Here is a 15,617-nt window from a genome sequence, read left to right as displayed (position 1 = left end):
CGGGATCCCATTCGTTCTTTTGGAGCTCGTTTAGATCTTTACCTTCCTTAAAATCAACTTGATAAATACCTACATAAGGCTTAAGTTTGTATCTTGCATTTCCAGATCCTTTAGTTTAGTTCATTGCAGATTATATCGAAAGTACTGCTACTCATTCTGAAATGTTTTTTTCATCAATATAAAATTTGACAGCCGGTGTTAAACAAATTTAAATGTCAAATAAAAACGTTTAAATGTTCGATGGGAACGAATTTCGGGTTTTCGAAAACTTTTTGCCGAAAACCCGCTTTTGGGTTTCGTGTGAAAACTCTATTACGTTGGATCTGCTTTGAGGTTGCTTTGAATGACACTTCCAATATGACATTTCTAAGATATCACATCTGTCATTACCAGCTATTATTTTTTCTTAACATAAAAAAAGTATGAGGTTTGAAATCAAACAAATTAAATTTATCGCGGAAGTAACTTACACAGCCTATAATAACCAAATGTAAAGCAAATGTATTTTGTTTGTTGACTTTTTTACAGCAGTTGAGCTGTCAGACAAAGCAAATGTTTGGCAAATTTGAACTAGAGCTTCCGTTTGGAGTCAAATTACATAACATTACGTTCGTTTCCTTCTTTTGCAAATGAAACGTGAGGTCGAAGCTTTATTGGCTGCGTTCAATGTCAGACAGATAGGGTATCCGGATACCTTTTTGTTAGTGTTTTACGCTTTAACAGCTGATCAAAAACAGCTGAGATGTCAAAAAAGGAATCCAAAGGTATCCAAGAATTTCTGGGATATGTAGGTATCTGACAGAACAGCTGATTCAACACATTGTTGAATTTGAAGAAACTTGAAAATTGATTTCAGCTTTTGTATTTGTTGGTAAGCAAAAAGATTATTATTCCACCTTTACTCCACGTGTTTACTAAATCGAGGAATAAGAGTTAAGCTGTGGGTAAAAATGTTCCATGCATATAACCAAAAATTTTCGTGGAATAGTAAAGTGACGGTTACCAAAAATCCCTTACGATAAACATAATTCCTGTTGGAGGTTTTTTGTATGAAATTTTATACTCACAGTTTAAGGCAGCTGCTTGCCGAATTTATAATTGAATATAAGAATGAAACAACAACAACTTGTGTGTGCTACCACCAATTCCTGTTTAGTAACTTGAAATTTCCACTAACTTCCACAGACTTGGGTTTTTTCGTATAGGATTTGACAGCAAATTGTTTATATGTGTTTTAAAATTACTATAATTTTTCAATTGCTTGTTTTGTATCTATTTTCTGATCTTCTGACCCCTTCTTTTGCCCCTATTTAGGTCATCTTTAACAACCGCAGTAAGTTTCCTCACATTTTTATTGGAAAACCTACATTTCTTCCTGAAATCCTCCTCGCTAAGCACTTGCGCCCGATCGTACCAGTTTTTGTATGTTTTTGTGTTTCAGTTACTTGATGTCTGATTGTCAAATAATTGAAAAACTTGACAAGTCTAGCACACATTATTAAAACAAAATTATATATTCACTTATTTTTTTAGTTCGGAATAAATTTGACAGATTTGGATCTTATTCCTTCACTAAACTACCTTATTTGGTGGTTTAACTTATTAAACGTCACATAGTAGGGATTTTGTTTTATTCAAATCATTTTGAATTTAGTCCATGGAATAATACCTAATCCTTCGTTATTTCACGTTTATTGATTTGGCTGTTAATTTTTAGTTATTCGTGTCGATTAGAGACTTCGATTAATGAGTTGGATGGACTTAGAGTGTTTTTTTCCGATACTTTGCTGTGGTGGAATGTTGAATTTGACACCTCTTCGGCTTCCGTTATTGATGGATTATGTACTTTCTTTTGCAAGAGAAACTACATTAATCTGTCTATCTGTTTTCCTCTTAACGCGTTCTAAGCCTGCATTTAGTTGCAGGGAGCTTAATAGCCAAATGTGCCTTCGGAATCGCCATATTATTGTGGCCATTCAAACAACTGATTGATAGCCATGGTTGAAAACGATTTCATGAAGGTCCTTATGGTCGGAGCAGAAAAGGTCAATTCCTAGTACCACATTCGTACTAAAATCACATATATCCAAAGCGATCACTGAAGCTGTTAAGATACGCTGCAATTTCTCCATTACTATCTCTTTGGCTTCTTCCTTTGAGGACTCGCCTGGTTTGTAAAATGCACTGAGGATCTTCATTATGTTGGCCGGCTGATCATTAAGCTGCGATAGCCCACTGTTGTGGTTTTATTCACTGGAACAACGATTCCCACATTGTGGAATGTTTTGTTGCAAATTTTCGCAGCCCGCTGCGAAATAGCCTCTCCACCAGACATTTTTTTATACATATTCTCCTCCACAATTGAACTTATCGCCTTTCTCATATCTCCCAAACCCTTGTGATTGAACGGAATTACCGGAAAGTCTTTCTCCAGGTAGTAAGTGAAAGCGTCGAACATATTTGTGGCGACGAGTGCGAAGATGCATCCCTTAGAAACGTAATCACGAACTATGACTTTGGCAAATTTTCTCGCAATTTTTTCTGCTGCCACGCAGCCCTCCCAAAGTTTCCTTTTTTTGTTTTTTTTTACTCTCTATATTCTGTAAATAAAAAACAAAAGCAATAATTCTTACTTTGTAAGGAAATTTTATAAATAATGTTACTTACCACGACTAAATTTATTTTAAAATGAAATATTTGTTTTGAGAGCAGCCATTGGCTGTTTTGTTTACATTAATTTGAGCGCTGAATGTTTCAAAAGGTTTGTTTGTTTACTTCAACTTTGCATTGCTACTAGTTTTCGAGTAAAACTTGTGGCTTACGAAAACTTGAGGTTTACCAAAAATGTATGGAAAAACTTGGTTTTCGGAGAAAACCGATAATTTCGCGAAAACCGGGTTTTGGACTTTGCGTGAAAAGCCTTTCAAAGTAAAGTGCAATTCATGTCGTGGTTTTGAGTTGGTAGCGCTGACATATGCCATCTGACAAATTCAGAATGTTTGCCATTTGGGTCATTATAAAACATGGGTTATTATAAAACCTGTGCCTATGTTCTGCAACTTAGTCAAGAACTTCTGGCATTAAGAAAGTCAAGTGCGATTTAGAGATTAATAAATTAATTCCAAAAAATTGACTTTTAGATGAGAATTGAGTCCTGACAACTTCGTGATATAAATGATCTTTTGAAAATAATCTTTATTGACATATTTCCAGGTTTCCAAATAGATTTTGTTATTTTGTAACTTAGATTTTTTACTTAACATGGGTTATTTTGGAACTTGGATTATTTAATATCTAGGTTATTTTTGAACCTTGGCTACTTTTAAACCTTGTTTATTTTCAAATCTAGGTTATTTTATAATCTCATTTGTTTGCATCCTTAGTTATTTCTTAAAGCATTTTTTTATAAAGTAGGTTGTTTTATAAGCTGGGTTATTTTTGTATAACCTTCGTTTATATTTCAACCTCAGTTATTTTTGTAATTCGGTTGTTTTCTTAACATGGTTTATGTCATTCTCTGCGTTTAATCCCTAGTTATTTTTCAAATGATCATTTTTAACATCGGTTATTTTTTAACATCATTTTCTTCTGAGATTTTGTAACCTTATTAATTTTTAAACCAGGTTATTATTTAAAGCCGTAGTACCCGTCGCATGATAGTTAGTGCGTTGGATGATCCCTGCCTATGCCGACTAAAGTTTTTTCACGGGTACTGCCTCTTGGATGGAATTGACAAATTCTCAAAGAGTAATTCTTGTCATAAAAAGTTCTTTCTCAAAATAAGCCGTTCGGATTCCATCCCTGACAACAGTACTCGCACACAGGAATGGTGTGCGGCCCTAGTTCTCAAACGGACTGTTGTGCCACCCAATTTATTTATTTAATTTTATTATTTATAACCCATGTTGTTTTTGAACTTACGTTATTTCTTCTTAAAAATTGGTTATTTCTTAACATTGGTTAACTTTTAGCATCGGCATTTTTTCCAGCGTCATTAGATGGACGATATGACCAATTATGTCTCAATTGCCTGAAAAAGTTTCCTGACCAAGTAATTTAACGCTTTCACTTAGTCCAACATTAATTCGATTTATGCGGGACCACGCAGAAGGCCGTTTTTACGTCAATAATCCCATATACCGAAATACAAACAATACTCAAGCAACAGGTATTGAAATGTATGAAAAATCTGTGATAACTTAAATCCTGCAAATCTTTCCAGGGATAGCTATTTAAACGATATCTTAAGGAACTTGAAATTTTAACATATTATCAAGCTTACAGTAGGACATTAAAACAAAAGCAGATCGGAGTATAAAATATGTAGAGGCTGTTCGGCTGAAAATTCATATAAAACGTAACTTAACGTACGTAAATGTCATACAATGTTTGACAGCTGGCTTATCAAACACTTTTAAAAATACAATGTCTAAAACTTCAATGGTGAATTCTAATGTATTCACCTTCCGCATAATAAAAACTAGCTGGAACTTTAAACTCTCTTCCTAAATATAATTCAATATGCATTTGGTGTGATTTTATTACATCTAAAACATCTATGCCAAATTTTCCTATTCCAATCAAGATTCCTCGTGAATTCGTGAAGTACTTAGAGCCACACACGGGTGACTAAAACAAATATATATTTATTTCTCTTTAAATGTACTATTTTCTTGGATATCTAAATAAAATCTTGTAGCAGACACCCTATACAAATCTAAAAGTGAAAGTACACTCTAAATATTTATGTATTTACTCAGCTTTTTACACATACCTATTTGACTAACAAACCTCAAATTAACCCTGTCATAGCACTTATTAACTTCCCTCAAAAGCTTATAAGCTTATCAGATACCTTTACCATAAAGTTATTTACAACTTTTGGTTAGATAAGATTATTAGCGTGACATATATTCATGTGATTTAAAAGTTTAGTATTACCAAATCTCTCATCACGTAAACATCACAAAATTTGAATTTCGGTGGTGACCGGTATAGATATCTCACATCACAATGTCAAAACTTCGCCGAAATATCTTACCTCGACGAGTCATTGACATTGCTTGTTTTCTTTTAATATTCATATTTACCCCAGTGACATATATTTTCGAGATGACAGTTGTGCTGCCGGTTTTCCATGAGTTTGGTGGATTTTTTCACACCTTCACCATGATTGCTGCACTGTTTTTGGTCTTTCAAATAAAAGGCAATATGATAGCTTGCATGATGTTGGATACAAGTGTCGATAGTAAGAGAGTTTCACAGTCAGTCTCGTGATAAAAATAGAAACAAATTAATACTCAATTAATTTTAGCCATCACATTGAAACCACCAACAGAGAATGATAAACTAAAACTTTGGCGAAATTGTGACATTTGTAAGAAACTAGTTCCACCACGGTCCTGGCACTGCAAGGTGTGTAAGATTTGCATTGTCAAACGAGATCACCATTGTCTTTTCACAGGATGTTGCATTGGTCATTTGAATCATAGATATTTTATGATGTTTGTTGTTTATTTACTTATTGGTTCCACATACGCCCTAGTTTACAATAGTTTGTACTTATGGTATGTCAAAGCAGCTATCTATAGAAACTGTCTGACAGTGCTTAAAATGACATGTCCTTTGTTAATGCTTGTGACAGGATCATTTTGGAGTAATCTGACATTGATTATTTATAATTTGAATATTTTGGCATTTGTTTATTCGGTATTGCTGTTTGTTTACCATGGGAGTATAATTCTACAAGGTGGAGTTTGTCATGAACGCGGAAAGTATAAATACAATCTTGGTTGGCGGAGAAATCTTGAAATTGTTTTTGGAGGGAATATGAGTAGAGTTTGGATGTCACCTCTCATAAAAAGTCAATTACCACATAATGGAGTCGAATGGGAAATGCAACATGAAGGAAACAAAGACAGTTGAGAAATGTTTATTGAATAAATTCTTTGAAAGAAAAAAATGTGTTAAATATTTGTTCTTGGAGTCGAATAATTTTTTTAATCTAAAGACACGTACAAAATGATGAAAAAGAGTCGATGGTGTCAGAACCAAACATGTTCTTTGAAGAGCCGTGCAATAAACATCGGAATATAAAAAGGGTTTTAAAATTTTTGATACACTGACAGAACTTAAGGACACAGAAAATAACACAATTTGAGTGGAGTTAGAATGGAGTTGACTATTTAAAATTGAAGTGTATTGTTATTTTTTTTTCTGTCTCTTGACATTTGAAGAAATTTTTAATTTTTGAAAATTGATTAAAATTTAAATATAATGATGGTATTTTAAAAAGAATAGCCCAAAAAGAATTACATATGAACACCATCATATAAAATTATATCTGTTCCTTTACTTTAAATTTTTGTGATATGTCATGTGCTATGTAGTCTAAAGTTATTCAAATTCTTAAACAAAAATTAAAGAAAGTTAGGAATAAAAAAATAGACTTATACAATTTTTACTATAACAGAAACGGGATGTTATTATATATAACACAGTGATAACTTTTTTCCGAAATGCCGGCTCTACAGTGTTTTTATGATGACGTCTACTTTTTTCCAGAGTCTCCAGCTGGACTAACAGAGCTTCTCTAATTTTTTAATAATAATGAACCAATAATTTTTATTTTATCATATATACTAATTTTTAACTTTCATTTCACAGGTGCTTCATTTGTCAAAAAATTGCTGGAAACTGTCAAAAAGTTGTTGATAACACACGTACTTTCAAAGACAATGTACACATTTTTAGAGACATATTCAAGTCAATCTGTTAAAAATCCTCTAAGTTATGAGCTTTACTTACTCAACGTGGCACTACAGTCCGGGGGGGACCTGGGTCTCAACCAACATTCGTCTCCAGCCGGCTCTGTCCCTAGCTAGCTGTATCGAGTCTTTTTTCTGCCACCATTTTTTTGGAGGAACACTTTCGGGGTCTTAGGAGACTATTTGAAATAAAAAAATCGATTTTAAACGAAAATTTAAAAGACAGGGCCAAGTTCTTTTTTCTTCTTTCGGTTATTTAATTTATGCAATAACATAAATTTATCTTAAGTTCTCCTATTGTTTAAAAGTTCAACAAATGTCCTTGAGTGACAGTTGCAATTCATTTCTGAAAATTGTACCAAGAATCGCCAAAACAAGGATAAAATATGAACGACTAACGAAATTTGTATGGTTTTGCAGAAAATTTCGATGTCAAAAGGAAATTTCAAAATGTATTAAATGTATGTAAAGGGTGGTTAAATTTTAAGGGCCAATGTTAATTTTGAACAAAATACAACTAATTTAATAAATTATTTGCATTTTTTTTATTATGATAATATTGGTATGGTTCAATTATTTATGAAACAAAATACTGGCAAAATAACAGCCCCAACCTCGGCAGATCTCCTCCAAATTTTAGATGACACTGAGGAATAATTGACGTTCTATTCCGTCATTTGCAGAAATATCCCATCCATTAGCTCTTGAATTATTGCTGACTTATCGACGTTTTGTTTTTCTTTCAAATAACCAAAAAGAAAGAAGTCCAACGATATCAAATCAGATGAAATTACATATCGTCCACATCCATATCTTCCAACTCGGACCGTAAAGAGTGTTCTGACGATAGCGAACATCATTCGCAGTAAATACCTGACCAGCCTCATTTTAGAAAAAATACGGCCCGATTATGCCACCAGCCCATAAACCACACCAAACAGTCATTCTTTGTGCACTGTTTTTTTGACAATTCTGCTTATTGATGAATCCACTGGGTTGAAAATTTGCATCATTTCTTTTAGAAAATTAATCATTAAATGAAGATCAAAAGGCTATAATCCTTGAGTCAATTGCACCTTGTAAGCGTATAAATGCAGGTCTTTATGCATAATGTCCATCAACGATGACGTTGAGGTGGACTATCGCGAACAGCAGCAATATTTTGTGCAATTGAGAAATGTCAAATGAAACACGGAAAAAAAATTGAACGTTTAGGTATAGTTCACATTAAGCATTGAGCCCCTTAAAATTTAACGAGTAATTCAGCAATATATTCGTTTCTACTTCTTATTGATATCTTCGTAATACCAACAATAATATTAACAAAAACGAAGTCATTTCAGAAAAAATGTCAAATATTTACATTTTCTTCAGTGTTGCGTAAGATTTAAAAATGCGTTCACTAAGGTTAACAAAACTTTGCAGTTTTACTAAACTTCTTGCATCTAATCGTGAGTATGCCTCATATCTTTAAATTCTTGAATCGATTATGAAGTTTGGGCATAGACCACGTTTTTCCAATAGCCCCACAGAAAAAAGTTTTAAAAAATATAACACTGTCAAAAGCGTTTTTTATAAAATTAGAATGGATTCTATGGTTTTTAGCTAACTTTAATATTTTCAATGAGCCTTACCAATAATTAAAATTCAATTAAAAATTTAACTGGATTTTAAATATTTTGACTTACCAATAAACATTTTAATAGTTAGGTTTAGGGCTAAATCCTCAACTATACTAGACTTAACCGAGCTTAAGCCAGCTTAAGGGAACGAACCAATACGCAGGCTTATATGTCACTAACCATAATAAACTTTCTGCCATGTTTCGTTTAATTTCGCTAACTTTCGCGCAAGAGCAATTTAAATGGCTCGAGCTTAAGCAAATGTCAAATTTGAAACGCATTTCGTTTGGCATTTGCTTAAGTTATTTGAATCCATTATGGTTACTTTTTGTTTTGACGAAAACTTCTGATAACTTTTCGTTTGGTTTTGACATTAGCTTACTTTCGGTTAAGTCTATTATATCTGGGACTTAAGGCCCAGTTAAATTTTATTGTTGTGAAACTCAATTAAAGTTAAATTTATCTGCACACGCAACAAATTCTTTTCAGATCACAAGAGTTAAGATTTGTTGTGATTGTCGTCTGCTGATTTTTCGTGGCAATATTTTGATTAAAAAGTAAATCGAATAATACTTATTTTAATATGTAATTGTGACTTTTTTTTAAATATATATCCTTCATTTTAGAAATGGCTGAAAAACAAAGTTTAAAACGTAGCAGATCATCAAATTGGACGATGGCAATGAAGGAGCTACTGGTCGAAGTAGCTAGACCACTTGTGGCAAAATATTGCTGGAATGTTTTAGGCAAGTAGCTTTGAATTGACGTCGAAACAAGTAATGGCTGAATCACAAACACGCTTCAGCATCCGCTTCACCTGACGTTTACGAGTTCAGTCATAGAAACTCAATGCATGGTACCAGAATGGAGCTTTGTCCTCACGGTTTGTTTGACAACCGTAAGGAAAAGAACGTAATGTCACCTAATGTGACTACAAACGGAAGCTCTAGTTTAATTATTTGAAAATTTACTTTGTTTGGCAGCTCAACAGCTGTACAAAAATGTCAACAAACAGAATATTTGCTCTTTGAAGGGATGAAATAATAGAAATAATGTCATTCAAAGCATCCTCGAAGCAGGCCCACCGTAACGCAGACGAAGGCGAAGCTGAAGCGTGTTTGTGATTCGGCTATAAGGGACCGATGGAGCCGCTACAAGCAGCAAGCGCCGACCAATTTAAGTTTAATTGATCTCAGAGGGAGACCGTAGTGGAAAACCTTCTGAGGAACCTTCTGAGATCGGCTATGAAATTGATGAAATTTTCACTCTGGATTATGTTGAAGATACTGCAGAATTTGATTGCGATGCAATATGGCTTGATAATTATGAAGACAAGTAGAATATTGTCATTTATTGTAATAAATAATTGTTACTCAAAAATTTGTTTTGTTCTTATTTTATCGGTTCGAGAGAAAAGTTTTTCGTGTGATCTACGGTCCCGTATGCATCGAAGAGGAGTGGAGGAGGAGGTGGAACGACGAGCTGTAAGGACTGTACAGCGACGATTAAGATGGCTGGGTCACGTAGAACGCATTTAAACCAATGCTCCGGCCCGGAAGTCTTCGAATCCTCACCCACAGGACAGCGCGTAGAGGAAGACCGCGCATAAGAGGAAAGTGACCTCTCCCAACTTAGAGCGTGAAACAGGAGGCATAAAGCTAGAGACCAAGTTAGATGGAGAAGTTTGTTAGGTGAGGCCTTAGTTCACACAGGACTGTAGCGCCACCTTAAGTAAGTGAGTCTTATTTTATCTCTCAAAAATTTCAAACCATTTATTATTTCCAACTCTCAATAATTTCAATTTAAATATTGTATAACTTAATTTTAACCAAATATTTTTGATTTGTTTATGTTTGCCAAATTTACTAATGTCAATTCAATGCTGTCTTTTTGACAGAGAATGTAGTAGATATTGTAATAGAAGGTTAATTAGTAAAAGCCTTGTTTATATTGGTTATTAGTATACACGCAAATTTAACTCAAAGATACCCAAACGCGTGTTTAGCGATTTATTATTGGTAAGGCCCAATAATTCCAATTTGTGTAACAGCATAGTTTTTACGTCTCAAATACGAAATGATGACAACCTCAAATTTGACAGCTGTCCAGATAGCGTATTATTCAAAATAAAATCTATGATTAGACAACCCTAAACAAAATAATTCTCTTTTCTAATTTATAAATTTAATTTTAATCACAACTCCTTGAAAAAATTCAAATCTTAATTTAATAGTCCTGAAATAGGAAGGATATTACCACTCTTACGTACTTACGTTACGTTTCAAGTTTAATCCAAAACACCCTATTTAAAAAAAATTCGCATTACACTCTTCTCTTCTTCTTAAAACATACACATAACTGTGCAATGTGTAATAAGATATAAACAAAAAAGAAAACTCATTCATTATTTTCATAATCCATTAGATCAAATTTATCAACAAAATTTTACTATCAAATGTTTAAAATGATAGCAACAATTATCAATAAACAATAAAATCACATAAAAAAGATAAAAAGTATTTCACTTTAACTCCAAAACCTAAAGAATCTCACATGACTTTTTAATTTCTCTACAAAACTTTTTAATTCTGATTTTTGGATTCTATTCAATTCCAAAAATCGCCGTAAAAGATGCGCCTGCGAAAGAATTTCTTGCCACGCACTTTTGCCGACATTGGATGTTTCCTATTAATCGCTACATTCATTCCAATAACGTTTGTCTTTGAGCTGGCGGTGGTTCTGCCGGAATTCCATGAGTTTGGAGGTCTCTTCTACTGGATCACCCTGGTAGCTGGAGTCTTCCTCATAATGAACATCAAAGGCAACATGTTGGCGTGCATGTTAGTCGATACCAGTATTAAAAGTAAGACGATTCATCTTTCAATCATGATTTCCAACTCCTAATCAACGTTCTCAATTGATTTCAGATGAAATGCTCATTCCACCCACCGATGATGATCTCAGAAAAATGTGGCGTATGTGCTCCGTGTGCGAGACAATGGCTCCACCTCGCTCCTGGCACTGCAGCACCTGTAAAACCTGCATCCTCAAACGCGACCATCACTGTTTCTTCACCGGCTGTTGCGTGGGACACCGAAACCATCGATACTTTCTCATGTTCCTGATCTTCCTCATGATCGGCTCTCTCTACACAACAGTCTACAATTCTGTCTACTTATGGTGGCTGCATGCAGAAACCTACGCCAACTTCTTTACCCTATTCAAAATGGTCTTTCCCATGTTGATGTTCACGGTGGATTCGTCGTGGACGAATTTCTATTTGCTCATCTACGAGTTGAATGTCATTGCCTTTGCCTACTCGTTGGTTTTGATTGTCTATCATGGACAGATTGTGTTGAGAGGAGGCGTTATCCATGAGAAAGGAGCGTGCAAGTATGATCTGGGTTGGAAGAAGAACCTTGAAATGGTTTTGGGGACAAGAATGAAGATGGTTTGGATGTCGCCGTTTGTGGAGAGTCCATTGCCTCATGATGGCATCAACTGGGAGGGATTCTTAAAAACAACTCAGAAGAATCGGTAGTCGCTTGTTTGGACATTCTTTTTTTTCAATCCTAGTCATTTCTCTGCACTCGAGTTTCTTAGTTCAAATATTTTAATAAAATCTTTTTAAAAACATCTCAAAGAAAAACCAACAAATTCCTTAAATTTTTACAACAAAACTTTATTTTCTCTCTTTCGATCTCTTAAATGCCTACTCCGCCAGGAATCCCTCGCCCACTAAACTCTTCAGCTTGGACAAATGCACCTCGTTCAGGGTGAATCCCTTGTTGATGATCCTCGCCAGCTGCATCGACTCCATGTTGTTCTCGACGGCATATTGCAAACAAGTCACGGCCAAACTTGGTGCCTTATTGGCCACACAAGCCTGCACGAATTCCAGCAACGATTGCTCCGACGGTGATCCGGGAATCTTGTGCTGATCCCTGTCGATAATTTCAAACATCTTGGTGGCATTCTCGAAGTCGTCGCCACGAACGAACAGCGTTAGGATGTCGCCAACCATTTTCCCCGAGAATTGGAGCTTCTTGGTGAAGCGCATGTCGGCTGCGGCTTCAGATACCTTTGTGAAGATGTCCAGGGCGATGCGGGCGAAGTGTTCATTGAGGCCATTGTGGTCTGGATTCTCGGGGTTGGGTCTGTTCTCGGTGATGATTTTGAGGGTCTTGTGGATGATGTTCTCGCGGTTGGCGAGGTCAAAGGCAACAATGTCGGACCACATGCGAGGCATTAGGTCAATAGCTCCATTCACTTCCACCGATTTGAGGATTTCCTCCATGATACCGGGTTCTGGGATGTATATATTCGGGACTAGGCGATCATAAGTGACCATGAATTCCTCGAGTGGCTCGGTTTGAGAGAGCAGGGCGAACATGTGGCGGTAGTAGATGCCTTCCTTGTAGGAATCTCCAATAAGATCGTAGTTGTTTCCAGTGTGCAAAAGGTCATCGATTCGTTTGGCCACATTTTTATCATGCAGTTGATTCCTGCTCACTTCCATGGCTGCGAGGAAGAAATAGACGTCTTTGGGGTGGGCTATGGTGAAGGACTTGCCTTCAATTTCATTCAGAATGTCCACAAGGACATGAGAAACGGGAGCACGATCGCGACAGAAGTTGTTCAACACGTAGTAGTAGGTTCCCAGGCTGGGTTCTATTCCGAGTGCCTTGAATGTACTCAAGATCTTCAGCGTGCTTCCTCGGGCCATCTTAAAGTTGCCGAACGTCCCAACCACTTCGAGAAAGGAGTTTAAGGTTCCCAAATCGGGCTTAATTTGGAGTTGATTCATTTGCTGGAGCATTTCTTGGCAAAAATCCCATCGTAAGTCGGCGGTTTCTTTCAGGAGACCTCCAACAGAGATGACGTAATTGAACGTTTTTGTGTCCAGTTCGATTTGCTTCTCGGTAGCATCCTGCAGAAGGGCATATGCCCTCTCTGCTTGACCATACTTGGCCATTCCACGAATTATGGCAGCGTAGGATTCGGGTGTTCGTGGTTCGATTTCGTTGAAGAGTTGTTCGGCTAAATCACCATCTTTCCAGGTCTTTTTAACGCGATTGTATCGGTTCTGTGAATCATTGAACCATTTCTCTTCGATGAATTCGTCGGGAACTGGTTCTTCGTTGTTGTAAAAGCAAATGAGTTCGAGGAGACTTTGTTTGGTCTCATCGGCAATTGGTAGGCCTTTGGTCTTCATTAAATTGTAGACGAAAACTGCATCAGTGACTTCCGAGTTTTGAATTAAGCCCTGTAGGGATGTTTCATCGACTTCAGATTCCTCGGTGAAAACCATCTTAGGTGCAAATGCTTCTACTCGTGGTTGGGCTTCTTCGTGCTACAAATGGGAATCGTGATCAATCTGGAATCAACTTAAAGTGTTAAAAACTCACCATGAAAAATCGACCATGTTCGTTTCTAATCCATTTTGCTGCTTTGCGTCCAGCTTCCTGTGCCATTGCGAAGGTTCTCTTGGTGACATTGGACATGGGAATGAGGTAAGGATCATCGTGGAACTTGAAGTGGGCAGCTGTCGGATCAGGCTTCACTGTACTGGACAGAGCCAAGAGAATATCTGTTGAGCTGCGAGGAATGCGATTGGGAATCTCAATGTGTTCTTCCACCGCCGCCGAAGACGACGATGACTTTGCTGTGGAAGTGTTGCTGCTGCTGTTGGTTGTTTTCAGGTGCGTTTTAGCCGAAGTGGAGAGTAATTGACACCGCAAACGGGTTAATTTGTTGAAAGGTCGTGACAAAAACATTTTACTTTTGATGCTAAATTTATTTTATGTTAATTAAAGCCAGAAAATGATTAAAAAACTCCAATTTCGTGTGTGAAAAATTGCAGCTTTTCACAACATGACAGATAGAAAATGGTTATGTTTGATTTCAAGTGACATAACACAAAACAGCTGTAAGAATGAATTCGTGTATATTGAATGAATGTTTTGGCTAAGGGAGCGATCACATTGCTATAGATTCATTTTATAAGGGTAAATTGCTTTCTTTATTTGACTTTTAGATAAAAACGATCGTATTCACAAATATACAAGAATTATTGAAAAAAAAAATTATCAGGTTAATACTTATTACAAACAATAAAAGCTTTCAAACTATTTACAAGAAATATCAAATATTATGTATGTAATGAAGAAAACAGTTAACATAACTGCATGTGAATGGATTTGAATGTCTATTTCTTATCACCGATATATTTTTGTTTAAATTTTATTTACGATTGATTCTAAATTTTTCTCATAGCTTGAAGAGTCAAATGAGTCAAATAAACATTGTGTTGGGATAGTTATATCTGAATGACAGATGCCTGAAAACAGCTTTGATTTCAATTTTATATTGTAAAATCTTTAAATCATTCATATTGATACAGAATGTGTTATATGCAATGATTTCGGTTCAACATTAAATATTCTTGACGCTCGATCCATCAATGCACCACAAACAACGTTTGCGATCAACAGGCCTTATAGAAACAGTAACATTTCCAATTTCTTCAGAATTTTAGAGAATGCCTGGCAAACGTTCAACTTATTTTATATTTTCAAATTAAAGTTGAGTTTGACAGGTGTCAAATGCCAGTGCTAACAACTTATAATTATGAAATTAATATTCTTTTGAAGTCTTAGTATTGAAACTCTAACAAACATTTTATAGTCTATTAGATTTTAAAATTACTAACTTTGTTATTTTAAAGACACTCTTTGGGTCTGTTTCACAAAGCGAAAAGTAAAGTGCTGAAAAGCTATCCAACACTTAAATTACTTACCAAATACATCAATTAGGTGGTGTAAAATGGTACCGTCACCTCCTAGTGGTGCCCGCTGGATAGCCGAAAGGTGAACTAACGACGAACGTTGGATCCATCGGATCCAGAGCTGTGTCACCTGAGTTAGCTTCTCAGGAAGTAGGAGCAAAGGAGCAGATATGGCTCTGAAGAACCAGCTCTAACGATCTCAGCCATGCGCATTGCGCAGGCCTCACAAGCCGGTCATGAAAGGAAATTTTAAAGCGTGATGAAAGCACAAGTAATAGCCTCGAATGAACGGACTGATAATGTTGACAACCCACCCCCCGCAAACGAAAAACGGATGACGATTTACGTGTATGTACATGGAATGTGCTTACACTCAACCGACCACGCAAGGCAGAGCAGCTTGCCGATGAACTCGCCGAAATCAAAGCTGATGTGACAGCC

General features: G+C 35.9%; 3 protein-coding genes across 3 annotated transcripts; 2 read left to right on the top strand and 1 right to left on the bottom strand.

Moving 5' to 3' along the window:
- The first annotated feature begins 4,950 nt into the window (after window positions 1-4,950).
- LOC129952941 (probable palmitoyltransferase ZDHHC24) lies at window positions 4,951-5,954 on the top strand. The gene is made up of 2 exons (XM_056065923.1): window positions 4,951-5,248; window positions 5,315-5,954. Exons 1-2 carry the CDS (start codon window positions 5,014-5,016, stop codon window positions 5,923-5,925), a joined length of 846 nt encoding a protein of 281 aa, XP_055921898.1. The 5' UTR covers window positions 4,951-5,013; the 3' UTR covers window positions 5,926-5,954.
- A 4,809-nt stretch (window positions 5,955-10,763) lies between these two features.
- LOC129952940 (probable palmitoyltransferase ZDHHC24) lies at window positions 10,764-12,046 on the top strand. The gene is made up of 2 exons (XM_056065922.1): window positions 10,764-11,252; window positions 11,317-12,046. Exons 1-2 carry the CDS (start codon window positions 11,021-11,023, stop codon window positions 11,928-11,930), a joined length of 846 nt encoding a protein of 281 aa, XP_055921897.1. The 5' UTR covers window positions 10,764-11,020; the 3' UTR covers window positions 11,931-12,046.
- A 4-nt stretch (window positions 12,047-12,050) lies between these two features.
- LOC129952934 (protein PTCD3 homolog, mitochondrial) lies at window positions 12,051-14,284 on the bottom strand. Its single transcript, XM_056065914.1, has 2 exons — window positions 13,798-14,284; window positions 12,051-13,742 (listed from the first exon to the last, which is right to left on the bottom strand). Exons 1-2 carry the CDS (start codon window positions 14,164-14,166, stop codon window positions 12,102-12,104), a joined length of 2,010 nt encoding a protein of 669 aa, XP_055921889.1. The 5' UTR covers window positions 14,167-14,284; the 3' UTR covers window positions 12,051-12,101.
- Between the last annotated feature and the right edge of the window lie 1,333 nt (window positions 14,285-15,617).

This window comes from Eupeodes corollae, chromosome 3 (genome assembly GCF_945859685.1).
Source record: "Eupeodes corollae chromosome 3, idEupCoro1.1, whole genome shotgun sequence".
NCBI classification, from domain to species: domain Eukaryota; kingdom Metazoa; phylum Arthropoda; class Insecta; order Diptera; family Syrphidae; genus Eupeodes; species Eupeodes corollae.
This window is presented reverse-complemented; position numbering and strand designations above follow the sequence as displayed.

What these genes read in the sequence shown, in the direction of transcription:
- LOC129952941 (XM_056065923.1), top strand. Translation starts at nt 5,014, where the DNA reads ATGTCAAAACTTCGCCGAAATATCTTACCTCGACGAGTCATTGACATT. An exon ending in GTTGGATACAAGTGTCGATA is followed by an intron (nt 5,249 to 5,314) that starts GTAAGAGAGTTT and finishes AATTAATTTTAG; the next exon opens with CCATCACATTGAAACCACCA.
- LOC129952940 (XM_056065922.1), top strand. Translation starts at nt 11,021, where the DNA reads ATGCGCCTGCGAAAGAATTTCTTGCCACGCACTTTTGCCGACATTGGA. An exon ending in AGTCGATACCAGTATTAAAA is followed by an intron (nt 11,253 to 11,316) that starts GTAAGACGATTC and finishes AATTGATTTCAG; the next exon opens with ATGAAATGCTCATTCCACCC.
- LOC129952934 (XM_056065914.1), bottom strand. Translation starts at nt 14,166, where the DNA reads ATGTTTTTGTCACGACCTTTCAACAAATTAACCCGTTTGCGGTGTCAA. An exon ending in AACATGGTCGATTTTTCATG is followed by an intron (nt 13,743 to 13,797) that starts GTGAGTTTTTAA and finishes TCCCATTTGTAG; the next exon opens with CACGAAGAAGCCCAACCACG.